General features: G+C 43.6%; 1 protein-coding gene across 1 annotated transcript in view; it reads left to right on the top strand.

The window, feature by feature from the left end:
- Window positions 1-1,486: 1,486 nt before the first annotated feature.
- mxd4 (MAX dimerization protein 4) overlaps window positions 1,487-18,030 on the top strand; it is a 30,016-nt gene continuing 13,472 nt past the window's right edge. Inside the window, exons 1-3 of the mRNA XM_079499126.1 lie at window positions 1,487-1,669; window positions 2,318-2,417; window positions 6,486-6,515. Coding sequence (XP_079355252.1) covers window positions 1,606-1,669; window positions 2,318-2,417; window positions 6,486-6,515 — 194 coding nt within the window. The 5' untranslated portion in view covers window positions 1,487-1,605. The remainder of the gene's footprint in view (window positions 1,670-2,317; window positions 2,418-6,485; window positions 6,516-18,030) is intronic.

Below are 18,030 nucleotides of genomic sequence, written 5' to 3'. Positions count from 1 at the left end.
CACCAGGAGTCTTCCTTGGCCTAATGAGAGTGTGTATACAAAGTTTTACGGCAGTTGATTTGCTGTCTGAGATTAGCCACGCACAGACAGATGAATTGATTGATTGAAAATGTTATTAACAGTTTGCAGAATTACAGTACATTTCAAGCACAAACTCAATACAAAGGCTGTTAACTGTGAGTGGACGACCCAATTAAGCATTACACTTGTTTACAACAGGGTCCACCATGTTCAATTCATCAAAACATTTAGAGACGTACAAATAGACACTTCTATATAGACAAAGAACAGAACAGAATGCAAAGACAGACACACAGACACACGGATGGGGTTGAAAACTTTAACTCTAATCACTGCCTCTTGGACTGACTGTTGTCCTGGTGGAGATAATGAAAGTTGTAACTGTTTGCTTCAAAATTGATGTCGGAAGTTCCTGGTTGGAATTTCCCACATCCAACCCTGTGTGGTACAGGCCTATGTGCAGTAGTACAGCTCTGACATCATTTTTTATCCAACCCTTCCCCACTCTGCAGCTAATGTTACAGGCTACCGCTTAAATCTGGTAACCCATCGTCCAAAAATAAAGGAAAAACAGCACCCTCTTTTCCTTGAATTTGATATTGACGGAGTCAACAGTCTGTCTCAGAGACTACAGCCACTTTAACCAAATAGGCCTACTGTATTTTTGTATTTATTTTTTTTAACTCTAATTCAAGGTCAACTACATAACCATAGTTGTTGCAAAATGTTACGCCTAATATATGCAGCATGTGGTTTGCTTGTAGCTAAATCAATTCTTGTCTACAAGCAAAAGGAGTATACATCAAGCTGCATATCATTTGTATTCATGTATCATCTTCAGCTGATAAAATGTTTTAAAAAAGTTAAATAATAGTTCACAATGTTGTTGGCCATGTTGCTCGCACGCGCACGGCAGGACACACACACGCACGCACGCACGCACACACGTACACACGCACGCTCGCACGCACGCACCAACACCACCGCACCACAGTCCACCACTATTACTAACAACAACAACAACAACAACAACAACACTACTCTACTCTACTCCTTGCTTTGACTCAGCACACGCTCAACGTGACTTCCTCCACGATCCAAAACACACTTTTTTGGCAACCCAAACAACAGCCAAGTTCAATATTGAGACACGCCCGAAATGCCTCTTTGCCAATCACCATGTAGTTATCTTTGTGTCAAACCAATGGACGCTGAGGGGGCGGGGTCACACGCTCTGTTGCTAGGGTATGCCAGTGAAGCTTCTACCTCATTACTCTGGCGTGCTGGCCAATGAAGAGAAACCTCAATGTCAAACGGCTCAACTATAAGCTAAAAGCTGCACTGACAGCCCGCCCATGGGCGTTTGTCATTGGGCAGAAGAGTGATCAATCACTCCCGGAGTTTTAGTTATGCGCTGTTGATATGACTTCTAGTTTGGTGGAGTCCTCAAGACTCAGAACTGATTATAGACGCTCATATCAACCTATACCGGTTCTAGTTTTCATTCCATCACTGCAATACTTTTTTTTTATGTCACTTGTAAATAGATCGATTTTTCTACTCTTTTTGTAACAAGACGAGAAGATGGAACTTAATTCTCTTTTAATTCTGCTGGAGGCTGCAGAATACTTGGAAAGAAGAGACAGAGGTATTTCATGCCAAACTGTCAAGTTGACAGGACATGCTAGTGAATATTTTTAATAAGAATTATTAATTGTAAAAGGGGTAAACATCTGCTATCCAATGTGAAGTTATAACGTGCTCTGCCATAGTGCAGCTATGATGTCACTTAAAAGGCGATGGAGTGGATGCAAAACTGGACCCTGCAGCCTATATGTGTTGCAGAAACTTGCATTATCACCCATTATTTTAAGTGTTTTATTTACGAATGTGTATAATTTGTGTAATAAGCCTTGAGGTTGCAGACATGCACTGAATGTTATGTTTTAATCTGGGCTACTTGTCTAGTGGAAAGACCGACTGCTGTTTACGAGTGTGATAATAACAATGTTATCCTCTCGTAACGGCAGATAGATGCTGCTAATAAACAGTCAAATATGACATTAATAATCTAAAGTACAGGCTTACGTAACGTTGGATATTTTACGATTACCGAAAGATTTTTCAGTAGCCTATTGACCACGATTGATGATGACTGAGACGCACGTTGTTTCCCTATATCTATACGTCATATACATCTGACAGTTCTTTTGACATTCCCCAAATTACTGAGTATATAAATTTCCATGCAACAACTGCAATAAATTAACACGTAATTTTGTTTACTTTGTCATAGAGGCAGAACATGGTTACGCGTCCGTTTTACCATACAATAGCGACTTTTCCAGAAAGAAAACGAAAGCTCCGCCAATTTCAAGAAAAACTCAGAACAATAGGTAAATATCTTTTGTTGTTGTTGTTGTCAGTAGGCTATAGATAAAGTTTGAACCGCTCTGTTGTTGTTATTCACACCACCATCCATTCAAACGCCATCTTTCTGCTGGGCTTGGCTCTGTGTTTTGATCCCTTATAAACACTGCCACGCGTACACTGTCAACTTTTCTCTGTCTGTCTGTCTCACTTGCTTTTCGTTCTGACAAACCTTCCCCGCTATAATATCGTGCACACACTGAAATCACATTGCATTCAATTACGGTTGCTCACTATATAATTTCGTATTCAATATTTTACCCACAGTCCCACACCGACAACACTTGTGGTTTTGAGTCACTCATAAAACAAAAACAAAACTGCTTGGCGGCCACGGACGAGTATTTCAAAGTCTCAATGTCTTCCCTAAATTGTCCAGTTTTGAGGGGAAATAAGGTGAAGCCCTGCAGTGCAGTCTATCGCCAGAGTTTGGTGTGGAAATTCCACAGACAGAGTTGAAGGGAGTGTTTGACTTTTTATGTTCTTTCACATGACATCTCGGCCCAGTCACTTCCTTGTGCCTGCCTCGGCCCCGGCCCCGGGTAGGTTCATCATAACAGAGCAGAACCGACGGCAACCGCGATCGCAAGTTGCGCAAGCTAGTAATAATAATAATCACTTAATAAACTTTGAGAAATCTCAAATCTTTGTTGGTAAGGAGTGTCTGAGTCAGTGAGTTGTGCGTGCGTGTGAGTCTGTGTAGCCACTATAACCAGTCGATGTATGAGTGGGGGTGGGGGGTTTGGCAGGTGGGTGTGGTGGCTGTAACAGCAGCACGCACTCCTGGCTGTCAGGCCAAGCCCCTGCATGAGTTTATACTGTAGTAGCGTGTGTAGCTGCCTTTTCCCTAGGGGCATAGGCTGTAAGATATTACATGGCTCTACAGTTCAGTATAGGCAATGCATTGGATGAACAGGTCCACATTCCAACCCTTTATTTCTACACGTATATTTACAGTATTGTAAGTTGGGTGTATTTTTTTTAGTTAGAAGAAGTCTGGTTCATTCTAAATATGATTAAAATAAATGGCAAACAACCAGACATTTGCACTGTAATAATAAATAATAATAATAATATATTATTGCAAATGTGACCATATTTGGAAAATTACTGTATATACACAACATATCAGAGTCATTTTAGAAACTTAAATAGTATTAGAAACCTTATGAAACAAAAAGGGATTGTGACTTAAGTTGTCATTACTGATAATTGAAAATATACAAGATGTTCAAGGGTTATTATTGGTGCATAGGATCCACGTGTTATGAAAGTTGATGTAAGGTTAGTTCTCAGGCTGATCCTGCTTCTGACTCAGCTAGGCTTTATGCCCTGTGGTTATCAGCTCTGAGTTTATGATGTCAGGCCATTAAATCATTTGCATGGCAGACAGGGACTTTTACATGACATGACATGCTGTGTGCATTGTCTTGTTGTTAATATAGGTAGCCTACTGGCTACTGCATGCAGACAGACAGTCCCTTCCTCTACAACCCGCAGTATGATTTCCCAGTACTAGCTTTGCCTGTCGTGTTTCTTCAGTTTATATATTTGAATGAGGCCACTGCACTCAGAGGAGATGCACTTCCTGTATGCTTTGTTGAGACCTTGGAAAAGAAAGGAGCATTTCTATCAATGGCTATGTGGTTGGGTCTTCTAATTTACCTGAAGATTGTGTACCCCAAGATCAACCATAGAATTGAATATCACGTGTACCCCAGGCCAAGACCAACCACAGAATTGAATACGAATTCCTTCCCTCTAACCTGCACTCACACATTCTCTCTGTCTCTCTCTCTCTCTCTCTCTCTCTCTTTCTCTCTCTCTCCTGATAAAAAAATCACACTTGTGTGAAGTGAGGGGTGCTCTTATCGTCATACATCACATTCCGTGCTCAGCCAATCAAATCATCTCAAATTTGGTACACACAAACACCCAAAGGTGGGCATAGGAGGGGCTAGCGCCCCTCAAAAAAGGAAAACCCCTTGTGGGTTTGTAGAACGTGGTGACTGGCCATTCTAGGCCCCTTCATATTCAATTATTTTTTTATTTAATTTTGCTTTTACTTTATTTGTCAGTTGACAGAGAGAGGACACATACTATTTGACAGCGGCAAAAGGCACTGCCTTCTTAAATGTTCAGGTCACCGTCACATACATCTGCCAGCCTGAGCTTGTGCTCGACATCCCAGCTGTGGGAACCACTGCTTCGCATGCATATGGGTTATTAAAGATTCAGAAAAAAATGTGAAAAGGCTTGTTGTCTGTTGTCAGTCAGTCTGGCCCTTTGCTGCCCCTGTTTTGGTTTTTATTGCCTCCGTATCCATGACAGTCAGTGTGTGTGTGTGTGTGTGTGTGTGTGTGTGTGTGTGTGTGTGTGTGTGTGTGTGTGTTTGCGTGCGTGCGTGCGTGCGTGCGTGCGTGCGTGCGTGCGTGCGTGTGTGCGTGTATGTGTGTGTGTGTGAGATGAACAGAGGTTTTTGTTCTGAATCAGATGGGCTGCAGTGCCCTGGGCTGACTCTGGTGTCCACATCATAATATGTGCGTCCTCTCCGTGTTATAAGCCCACGTTCTCTGGAACACTACAGAGTGTTTCTAGGCCTCCTACAGATGACCAGACTGACCCATGGGTTTGTACCCATGTCAGCGCCACTAGTGCTGTCTGCTCAGCACTTACCCACAACAACAGCAGTGTGTCTATGTGAGTGTGGGTGTGTTTGTCTGCATTAGGGCGTATTTGTGTGGTATGTGTAGGTATGTGTGCATGCATGTACTGTATGTGTGGGTGTGTGGGCATGGGCGTGTGCAGACGTCATATTCTGGCACATAGCATAATGCACTTGTTTTTGCACGTGACGTGGAAGATTGAGATTTTGAGTGGAAACATACGAGATGGGCAGAGATGTTTTGGTTGAACGAGCATTCAAATGATAGTCCTGTCGAGGCTGAGCAAGGCCTCACTCCTCAGTAACTGGAGTGAGCAAGTAAGGGTTTATGGCCTTGCTTGAGGCTCAGTTGTCACTCTAGATGTGCTTAAAATGTTTGTATATAAATAAAATCCAATGACAAATCTGTGTCATTGTTACATAACATTATTATGTTGATACACACAGTATGCTGCCAGGGGTTTCTCACCGCAAAGAATTTGTTTCCCGGCAAATAAGTCCTGCGCCATATTTGGTACACTGGCCTTGTTAAGATTAAGAACTCTCCTTCTGTTTCTCTGCTTCTTTCTTGTTTGTCCTCTATGGCTCTTTCTGTCTCTGTCAGCTGCCTCTTCTGTACTCTGACTCTGTCTCTCTCCCTCTCATTTTTACCCTCTCCTCGAAGCTCACTTTGTCTCTCTCTGCTCTGTTTCCTCTATCCCTGTTTCTATTTCCTCTCCCCGTCTGTCTGCCTGCCTGTCTGTCTGCATCTCTTTGTCTGCCTCTGTCCTCACTTTCTTTCATTCCATCATATCCAAGCCTCTCTCTCCGCAAATATACACTGCAGTCTTTGACCCTCTGCCAGGCAACTGAATCCTTGTTGCGGGCACCATAACTTTGTCATGGGTTCCGTTGGCAAGCAGTGTTTCAGTACAATGATCAGCCCAGAAAGAGTCTATCATGCTAGGCGTTTGAACATCAGTTGTTTTCGGAATATGGAAATTAAGCAAATAAATTAGTCTTAAGACTACACTGTTGAAATTAACCTCACTAGTCAAAGCTTGAGAGCTGTGTAAATATATGGGGGAAGGATTAACCTTTTTCATCTCTGTTTATCAAATAAAAATAATTATGGAAACCTTCTACTACCACTGCTACCTGGCCTAGCTTTCATCTGTTCTGCTTTCTTAAAACATCCACTAACTTAGACATTCCTGTACTGTGGTGAGGGGAGGGGTTTCTTGCTGCATCATTCTCATCCCTAACTTTCATTTTTGTATTTGTCTGCAGTTCTTCATGTCAAACGATATTAGAGGTATTATGATTACTGTATTAATTTGATGGAAGTTTGGCACTCACCCTTCATCTTCCTTTATTTTGACCTTTTCAGATCATCGCACAATGAGCTGGAGAAACACAGGTAAGATGATAACCCTATTCCTTTACTTTCATGCTAGTTTTGTTTGTTCACCCCTGCCTCCCACCATGTCTCACACATTAGTCAGTATAAGTCTGTTTGTATTCATGTCTCATCTTTGTGCTATGGCCGTGACACTCACAAAGGAATTATTGCTAGGATGGATTCTACACAGCAACATTTCTTATTACTTTTAAGAGTGTAAGAATTAGAGTTACATCCACACAGAGGATGTCCCTCAGCTTGGATGCAGGATAGTGCATCTGGTTTGATTAGATCCTGGACATATAAAAGAGAAAAGTCAAAATCTATTAAAGAACAGAGCCCACCAGGCTTGTCTTGGACTCTCGCTGCTTGGTTGAACTGATGTATTCAAGGTTCTTGTAGTCAGTCCAAACCAACTACAGTTCACTGAACGGTAGAGCCTCTTTTCATTCTTGACTGCTAACAGTTCCTAGGTCCCCAAGTTAACAGAAGACAAGGGTGAAGTTTGTGGTCGACAGCAGATTTCTTAGAAAATACGTTCCCCCGCCAAAATGGCATCCACCCCCACCACAAACTGACACAACGAGGGGTCAGGTTGAGTTTGATTGATTGATTACTTAATTAACACATTTGAAAACAGTATAGCAGTTACAGTTAAGAAAGCTATGCTAAAAGGATAACACAAAAGTCCCCAGGGTGCTTTTTCCATTGTGGTCGATGAGAATGAGATCTCTGTGAACAGTATGTTATTGAACTCATCAAAGTCCATGTCCACTGAGGATGTCTAGAGTAGAGGAAGGGTGAACTTGCAGAGGTCAGTGCACACTATAGTCCTGGATTAATTTTACAATATTGTGATCCATTGTGGTGTGGAACCTGTTCCGATTTTCTGATTTTCCCCAGTGGTAATCCAAGATCATGTATTTATTGGGGGGAATTCATCAGGTGGAATGTAAGGGTTTCATGATGGCTACCATCTATGACCAGGTTTGTCACTTTAGAACTGAAATAGGTCTATGAGTGACAGAGCAGAAAAGGTGACCATGGAGAGCACAGAGGCTCGTGGGGAATGCCCAGTTTCTCAGCCAGGGAGCATTTTTAAAAATCACACTTGTGTGAAGTGAGCGGTGCCTTTCAATGAAGACGTCTGATGATGTCAACAACATGACGTCACGGATATTTAGTGCTCAAACGGACATGTCCGTGTTCAAACGGACAGACAGACAGACAGACAGACAGACAGACAGACATACAGACAGACATACACACAAAGCGGTGCATTGGAGGGCCTGAAAAGAGCAAAGAAGAGCAGTTAATGAGGACGGGAGATGGCTTGTTCAATCCCAGTTGAGCATGTAACAGGATATTGGTTTTACTGACAAGCTTTGTTAATGTGTATAAATGGGTATTGTGTGTGTGTGTGTGTGTGTGTGTGTGTGTGTGTGTGTGTGTGTGTGTGTGTGTGTGTGTGTGTGTGTGCGTGTGTGCGTGCGTGCGTGCGTGCGTGCGTGCACACGCACGCTAGCCTATATTTATCTTATGGTCAGTAAATCTCGAGCAGTTCATACTGTGTGGCCTAGCACTTGATACCATGCCACATCAGTGACCATGGCTTCTTGAGCAAGATACTGAACCTCCTCCCTCCCTGCAGACTCATTGTGTGTCGTTAATCTTTGTTATCAGTTTCAATGCCTACTGAATTTCGAATTTGGCTAGTTCATCACTTGAAGCACTTTGGCCAATTTACTCAAGATGACAACGATGAGACCCGGGGCTCAGAAAATGTGTGAATTCCTTCTGTCTGAACAGAAGAGGGACCGTAATCTGATTCTGTAATCTCATTCCAAAGAGTTGCTTTCATGTTTTATTAGATCTGTCTGTTGGGTGAAAACTCAATGCCTTGTATGGTCAGGGAGAGGGTATCCTGTCAGTTACAATGTTCTAATCTTGCACATTAGGCTTGTGTGTGTGTGCGTCTGCACACCCGTGCTCACGTGCATGTGTGTGTGTATTGGAGGCCGTTATTGGAGGCTTGTCTGTCTCTTCTTGTCAATCAAAATAAGCCCATTATAGTGCCCATGCCACGTGCACACCCAACAAAAACACATTTTTGAAAGTCTCTCTCTCTCTCTCTCTCTCTCTCTCTCTCTCTCTCTCTCTCTCTCTCTCTCTATCAATAAACATGCAGTGATTATGTCGCTCATGTTTGTTCCAGAACTACGCAAAAGAAACGGTTCTCTCTCTCTCTTTGCAAAAAGAGAGAGAGGTTGCGTGTTCTTTTTTACTCCACCCAGTTTTGAGTCAACGTTGAGACAAAGTGACATCACATATTAAAGGAGGTGTGTGTGCGTGCGTGCGTGCGTGCGTGCGTGCGTGCGTGCGTGCGTGCGTGCGTACGTGTGTGAATGGGACGTGGGTCTCTCGACAGGAAGCAGAGAGAGCTCTGCTTTGAGCTGGTTCCACCCAACAGCCTCTGGACAACAGAAATCGTTGTGTCTGGCCTTTTCAATTTCAAGACATGGATTAGTTTCCCGGAGACTAAGAACCGGTTTGAGATTCACGTTGTCGCCTGCATGTTTACAAATAGAGTGGTTTCGATTGGGCCTCTACAGCTGATGTTATTCCGTATCAGCCTGTTTGTCTGTGACTGGAGTGGGTGTGTTACAGTATGCATGTGTTACGTGACACTGTGTCTGAGTGGAGAGCGGAGTGGGCTTGCCAGTCACATATCTGCTTGAGAGTAGTGAGCAATTGACGTGTGTACGGAGAGTTGAGAGAACATGCATGGACATATCCCTTCTGTGTGACCCGGCAGAGAGAGGCTGGCTAGAATACCCTAGCTGTTGTCTAGTCGAAACAACACAGCGGTTGGCTTACTGGCGTCAGGCGTGTTCACACCTCCAGTTCCGGTTGAGAAAAAATAGGGTTTCCAGAGAATGACCTTACTCATCCTCCGTTCTCTGGAAGCGACTGCACGCAAGAAGGTGTGCTTTGTCAGTGTTGTATAATATACAGTAGTGTATTGTTAAAATAGAAACAAAACTTCCTCTGCACTGAGTGCTTTGTGGCCGCAAAATAGGAAATTTACAACAAACCAAGTGTCTGTGGGATTGGTGTGCTTTGAGAACAAAGATATACATTGATGACAGTAAATTAGCAGATCAAGTGTAGCCTACAACCCTCGTACTATAGCACAAAGAGAGAAAATAAGTGCCACACATAAAATTTCAGACAATTCAGAAATGTTCAGTTAACACCCTGGATTGTGCTGTTGTGCTGTATAGTGTTTAATTGGGAGGTCAGTTTTCAGACTGGGTGGATTCAAATGAATTAGTTTCCTGCAATGACTTTAACCTTGGCAACCATATTTTGGGCATGTCATTGTAGGTGAAAATTGTAAAAATAATAAAAAAACGAAATACATTTTTATCCTATACCAGTAAGACGCCTGAGGGTGAGAAGTGACCTTGCCCGCACTGGCCATATAGCGTGTCTTGAGTGTACAGGGTGTGATGAGGTCAGATCAACATATGGAATGTCAGAACAGGTCAGCTCCATATATGGAGATCTAAGGGTGGCATCTAAGGGTGGCAGCGGGGGCAGTGTCTTGAATATACAGGGTTTGATGAGGGCCCAGGTAGGACCGGGCCTTAATTTTCGGGCCTGTTGAGAACTCGCCGGCTGCCTGGCGCAGCTGCACAAATAACTTTGGGGACTTTAAATGGAGTTTAAATGGAGTTCAAAAGGGAGACATCGAAGAGGAAGGATGAACATATGGAATGTCACGTGTGTGTGCGTGTGTGTGCGTGTGTGCGTGCGTGCGTGCGTGCGTGCGCGTCAGACAGAGCCTTTGTGACACAATGCACATTGATCGAATCCCTGACTGAACGTGTGAGCTCAGGTGACATGGTCATTATTGTAAGACAGAGGTGTTAAAGGGTTAGAGACGGTAAGGTTTCAAGGTTCTGACACAACTAGCCAACTCTTATCCCTTAGCAGTGTGGTGGCGGAGGGTTACCCTGCTGCAGAGCACAGTAGGTGTTTGTTCCGTGTTTTATTGAACTGAAGATAGAACGTCCAGTAGTAACACACACACACACACACACACACACACACACACACACACACACACACACACACACACACACACACACACACACACACACACACACACACACACACACACACACACACACACACACACACACACACACACACACACACACAAACACACACACACACACACACACACACATGGCTTGCTTGTCTCTTCTGTGGTGCCGGGATATCAAAGATCCAGTTCAGAGAAAAACATTATTCCCTCTATCCCAAGTTCAACGCCACTAGTTCAACTCGCAGGCACGCATGCAGGTATAGGCAAGCAGGCACGCGCAAGCAGGCTCGCACGCACGCACGCACGCACGCACGCACGCACGCACGCACGCACGCACGCACGCACATCCACACGCACGCACATCCACACGCACGCACGCACGTGCGCACACACACACACACACACACACACACACACACACACACACACACACACACTCACACTCACACACACACACACACACTCACACTCACACACACACACACACACACACACACACACACACACAACAAACAGAGGCGCTCTCTTTCTTTTAATATCAATTTGTAATATAACATTTCTAAAATAGTACAAATAGCAGGTCTACTAGCTCACAACATATCATATCCCAATATCAATATAATATTAATATATTGCTCAGCCCTAGTGCTGCTGAGTGCCGTTTTGGCTGTGGGACAATGTTGGTGACTTGTTGAGGAACTGAGGCTCTTGGCAGAGTGACAGCAGCAGTACACCACTGTGCCGGTGTGTCCTCACACAACCCTATCCACTGCACCTCTTACAGCGGTGTCCAGTGACTCTCTGCCTGCCCAGAGGGACCCTGCTGTGTTCTCATTATACTTATAAGTTATAATATCCTCAAGAGGACGCATTGGCACACAAATAAATGACGCTCATTAGCCTGAATTCATGTCAGAAAAGCAAAGTGTTACAAGCAAAGATCGAGTGCAAAGAGTTAGTGACTTAATGTACATTAGTCTTTGATAATCAATCAAAGGGAAGGTGGGGACAAAGTGCAGATCAATATGGATGACATGCCCTGTTGGAATGATGTCCCTGCCCCCACACCATATTTATCAGACATACAGACCGACATTTGTTGTCCCATGTCTGGGAGAGTGTGTTTGTTTTCTGTCGTCGATGGTGCTGCCACACCCACAGACTGTTTTGTGTGTACATTGACAACTGGGGAGTATGAGACTGAGACACACAGACAACCAGCGCCCTGTAAGCACACACACACACACACACACACACACACACACACACACACACACACACACACACACACACACACACACACACACACACACACACACACACACACACACACACACACACACACACACACACAGTAGACTTCCTGCCTGACTGGCTGACTAGGGACGGGCAGAGAGCTTACAACTGACTTTGGTCTCTCTCACGCGAGCTCTGAGGCCAACAGAAACTTGGATCCCTCTTACGATGCCTTGCTTCAGAAAAAGAAAGTGCAGGGCCAGGCCAGCCTACAAGTGGTTCCTCAACAACAGGAAGCTGCTACAGTATATGAAGTGGTTGCGTTGTTCTCTCGTTGGTAGTATTTCCACAAAGCACAAATTGGAAATCTCCATGTGGAGCCATGCTTCTTGGGAATGCCTTGTAATTAGATTTATTAGATTTCTTCCATCGTTTTCTTTTTTTTTCTTCCCCTGCCCCCTGAAACCAAAACAATGCCCCAAGAAAAGAAAAGAAAATATGGTTGGTATAGAAGAAAGCTCATTTTCCTACAGTACTTAGCCCGACTACATCTGTATTTGCTGGAAAACAGATGCTTGAGTGCAATAAAGCAAGAGAAGAATGTGTGAGCAAATAGAAAGGATAACAAAAGAATGAGCTCCTTGGTGGGAGTTGGACTGACGTGTTCATGTGTGAATCTGGTGCTGGATGGAAGGTCAGTGCCATATACAAGGACACTTTGCTATAGGACACATGGCTAGCGATGTATACATTTACGGTTGCTGGGATTGTACCTACTAGCCCTTACCTGTTGTGAGACATTGCCCCCCCCCCCCCCTTGTGGCCGTGGGGGGTACTGCGCCATGGGTGCGTTTTCGCATTTTTAATTCACTAATAAATTAATTATTAATCTATAATTTGTTAAATGTTTCGTTAAGACCTCCATATTATTATGGTCAATGCCTGTGTGAAAAGTGGGAGTGATTGGTGCAGGCAGTGAGGAGCTACGGCAGTGTTTCTGACACACACACATTCAGACACACATTCAGACATTTGGTTAATTATAGTATGATGATGATGATGATGATATGATGATGATGTGTCCTTATGTGACAGTCACTCTGAACTCTATATCGGCACTTTGTTATACAGTATAGCTGAGTAAAAGGCTGCATCTTAAATATGCCAAATTAAAACCATACCGAAGCCCAAAATACTGTGCAGAGACAAAAGCTGCCACAACTGGGCTCAGCTCAAACAAGCACAACTCTCCTCGTTGACGTGAGGAGACAGCTCTGCTTTCATGCTGACTCCTTTGTCAATGATTAACACGCATTAACCTGGTGGCTTGACAGGAGCCTACTGTTTCAGCAGATCACTGTCAGCGAGGCTACGTGTTCCCGGAAAACAGGTCCTGGTCCTGCAGCTGACAGTGTTGCTCTGCATAGCACGTCTCTCTAAAGCCCACTTGATTCATGCTTTATAGCATCTGTTGTGAGCTTGTAGATCTATTGCGGCAAATGAATGTCGCGTCAGATATTTAATTGACTGCAGACAGCAACAAATGTTGCTGTGTGTGCAACGTGCTCTAGTTATACATGGCCTACTGCTTTAGTGACATACAGTACACCCCTTCGCCCCCACCCCCCACCCCCCAGGCTCCCTCTGTTACTTAACTCAACATTCCAGAGTGTGTGTGTTCGTGCACACATGTGCGCGCTGTGCTGACCTGAATTTCAGCACTGCTTGGTCGACACACAAACCAGGAAACCATGCAGTCACGTAACACACAGTCTCCTCTCCCCTCCTTTTGGAAGAGTAAAGTTATTATTTAATTGTACTTTTTTCATCTTGCAACAACATCAGGGCTACGTTGAACTAGAATGGCCACACATATAGTTAAGCCCTACTAGATCTGACCTATCAGCAAACTCTGTACTAAAAATCATGTTGTCTCTACTCTTCTCGCTGCCTTCTTCCATCATTTTTCATTTTTCACCTTTGCACACCTGAAGGCATCTTGCTATTATGCTGCTGTTTCATAACTTGTTTAAATGCAGCCTGAAATGTACTGTACAGTGTACAAGGTGTGGTATCGGGTGCAGGAAAGAAAATGGTTTACTGACAGAACAAATTGTGGTGGGCCATGGCCTGCAGGCCTGTTACCCCAGACAGAGGAGAGCATGTTCTCACTGAGATGATGGGGGTCTGCAGCATGCACCCACTCACCTCCTTAAATCTCTCAACACGCATGTTCATGCGTGCATTAGGCTGTTTACATCATACATAGCCTTGATTCCATCTCAGTTCAGCTCAATTTGATTTGTTTAATTTAGTTCCATTCAATTTGAAACTTCTAATGCACTGTGACCGTGAGGAAAGTTTGGGCCATGGACACTGGATTTACAATGAAAAACACTCAACAAATCAGAAATCACCATAACATTTAGCGTGTAGAGAAGCAGTGGTTGGTAATATCAGAGAGGTTGTCAGTTTAATCATCAATACTAACTGATTTGAAAATCAGAGTGACACTGTCATACAACAAAGTATGAATTAGGCATAGAACTCTGACTCCTTAGTCTTGCAAAGGCAGGTTGGAGATCTTCGTGCTGGTCACGTCTAAACCCAAGGTAGTTGCTACAATGGCAGTGAGAACAGCCGATAACAAAGCTACACCCATTGCTTTGGAAATCAATCATGTCAACAGTCAAGTTGTCAACACCCCAATATGAAGGTCTGCAGTAAAGGCTTTTTTAAACTATTTTAATTGTTTTCCACCCAGTTTTGAAAACTGTGAGATTGTCCTCAGTCTCTAGTTGAGCACTGTGCTTAGAGACTGACGTAGTGACTTGTGAGTCTACACAAGTCAGAGCAGTCATGTTCCAGCCAAGGCCAGCCTGATCTGTCTGGAGCCAATGTGTTCTGAGCACATAGTGACCCCCAAGTGGAGAAATTCCACAAGTTGACCTCTTTTGGGAGATGTTTTCTGGAGTCCAGCTGGAGCTAGTTTCTTGACTTTGCATGCTCTCCACACTGTATGTCACTCCAGACTGACCCTAAAGACTGTCTCCGCTTGCTTTAGTTAGCCATCTTTACTGTGAGTGAGGATAAACCCTCAGAGCCTAACCACTAATCGTCATTTGTACCGTTCCATGTGTGTCCATAACTTATTTCTGAAAGAGGAATTACTGCATGGCCCCTTGCATATTAGGCCAAATTACAACTTGGCACGTGGACGCAAACTAATATGTAAGAAAGAATTTACCCTTAAGAGTTTAGTGGTGCATAGTTTTTTATCATATCGATTTGAGCCCGAAGGACTACTGTGGTTCTGCTAGATGGTAAATGGTAGACTAGAGACAAGGGATTTTCTCTAATAATTGGAAGTTGTATGCATTATTTGCACAACAAATACAAGACTAATCAGCCTGAATTAAAGGTAAAAATGTTGCCGGGAGTGATTTACACAAAATTCGCTACAGACATCTATCTTCTGTATCCTCCTTACACTTGCCTCAAGAACTACTCAAGTCCATCTAACTAGATTTTATGCCATTTTTAATTTTTGGTAAAACAAATAAAAAAAACTCCTCCTAAACCATAGGTCCAACTGCAACCAAACCGTCTGTTGATCATTATTGGAACAAGCTTAATAAAACACATGTTGTTGCTTAACTTGTTGATATCTCATTTCGTTATGAAAATACTAACCATTGAACTTCAAAAGGATGTGGCTCATGCAGCATATAAATAGACCAGCGTCAATAACCCTTGGGCCAATCATCACAAAACTTGTACAGTACCTACCTGAAACATATATTAAAAGTTTAATTCAAATCGACCACTGGTCGGATGGGCGTGGTGTAACCATAAATTAGAATATACATTTAAAACTAAACAAACTCCCATGGAATATAAGTGAACAGTCTCTGCTGTCCCGATTTGCTGCGTTGCGGTTATATTTATTAATAGTAGTTGTGGGGCTTTTAGTGTTGATGACCATATTATTTGACCATAGCCAATAGCCATTAAGTTTTAACGCATCAGTAATTGCACCATTTACAATCACTTATTTGCAGATAGATAGCGCTATTGCAATTGGACCAGATGGTGCATAACCCTGGTACAAAGTCTAAGAAAATAGGATGACACTCAGCACTTTGTACAGTGTACAACCAGTATGGAGTGGGAGGAGCATAAAATAAACAGACCCATCATATCTGTGTCTCAGATAAGTCTGTCTCCTTCATTTCACCAAGGAACTCCATATAGTCAGACAAACAACTCCCACATACCTCAACGGTAGGGCAGAGGAGAAATGGAGTCGGCTAGAGGAGAAAGGGAGTCAGGCTACAGAGAAAAGAGAGTTTTGGCAGAACGGCGAGTGAGGGGTGGAAAAAAGGCCCCTCTGTGTGTGTGTGTGTGTGTGTGTGTGTGTGTGTGTGTGTGTGTGTGTGTGTGTGTGTGTGTGTGTGTGTGTGTGTGTGTGTGTGTGTGTGTGTGTGTGTGTGTGTGAGAGAGAGAGAAGGAGTCTGCTGCTCCCTGTGTTTCCTCAGGTTTCTGCTGACTCAGGCAATTTTTAGGAGGGACAAGAGGGAGAGAGCAAAAATCAGAAGGGAAAAAAGATGGCAGGGGGAAAAAAACATATGTGGTCTCTGGAGAATTAAAGAAAGAAAGAAAGTGTGGAGGTGGTGAAGAACTGGGGCCCATGACGGCCCCCTCCCCCAGTTGCGTCATAACTCACAGAGATGGAAATGCTAGCTCCTGGCTGTCATGTGTGTACACACTCGCACGCACGCACGCACGCACGCACGCACGCACGCACACACGCACACGCACACGCACACGCACACGCACACACACACACACACACACACACACACACACACACACACACACACACACACACACAGGGAGATGAGCTGCGCTCTAGGGGGAAGAGTTTTCTCAAAGCCAAACAAGTCATTCATCACAGTTGGGAGTGCAGTATAGTAAATTTAATTAGAGAGGAGCTCAGGCCTCATGTCCTACGAAGCACTCGTGAATGTTAAAGGGTCATTTCACCCATGGTGCTTTTGAAGAATATATTGTCCCAGCCTGAACCATAATTGATTCTTCAAGAGATATTTTCACTTGTCAGGTTATTGTCAATATTTGGTTGAAATTTTATTTGAATAGGCCAGCTGTTATGCTTATACCTATGGTATGCATATTATGATTTAGACTAGTTGGTGCATGGCACCTCATGCTTTTGGGTGGCGTCTACTTTTGAGATGTAAAATAAAAAATATTTCATCATTCTAAAACTTTGATAAATGGTTGCAATCTTATGTAAAAATGTGCGTCCCTGTAAACGTGCGTCCCAGTAGAACTAAAACTAACACATACACTAACATTTTGCTGTGTGTAATTGCTCTATTTCTTTAGCTTACTTTCTTTTACACCAAATGTCTGATCTGTGATATTTTGAGGGCTGTTTATTTTTTCCAGTTCTGTCAAAATGCTATTTTCATTTCTGTCTTGCCAGAGAGTTACCAGGCAAAGGTACTAAGATGACTCATTGCTAATTACGCCCCCTCAGAAATATACTGCACATCAAAACAAACGCATTTCTCCACTTCCATCTTTGGGTGTCTTGCAATGCTAAACTACTGAACAGGACTTCAAAGGCTGTATTGTGACAATCAGACAGACTATGCAGGCGCCGTAAACAATAACTGGCAATTTCTAAGAAACCGAGACCAGTTTGTTTTGGTGGAGCCCGACCACTGTAAACTCTGCCGGTGACAAACATGGCCCTCTCCTCGCTCTGTGATCTCGAAATGAAACTGAGATGAAACAACGGCAACTGGCGTGGCTTGGCAGAGCTGGCGTCAGGTGTCTCCAGTGGTAAAAATAGCCTTTGTAAATCCTTTCTCAATTGCGGAGAGGCGAGCCGGCAGAAGCGAGAGACTCCTCCCTATCAGTGTGAGAACGCGCTACAGCCATTGTCCTCCTGTGAGCAATTTGTCCTCTGTCGTCTCTATTGTCCCCAATCCCCATGCAGGGCCTCTGTTGGATATCCCTCCTCTATATGGATTTGTTTTACATGTATCTTGCATTGGTGATGCTGCAGGCAATTATATCTTGAGAGCTGTACAGCAGCACCCATTTAGAATGCTGGAACACAGCCATTTAATGTCTCTCAAACACTTGACAATA

Source organism: Electrona antarctica, assembly GCF_951216825.1.
Source record: "Electrona antarctica genome assembly, chromosome: 4".
Classification (NCBI taxonomy): domain Eukaryota; kingdom Metazoa; phylum Chordata; class Actinopteri; order Myctophiformes; family Myctophidae; genus Electrona; species Electrona antarctica.
Note: the sequence above shows the minus strand (reverse complement) of the source record. Positions and strands in the feature narration are given on the sequence as shown.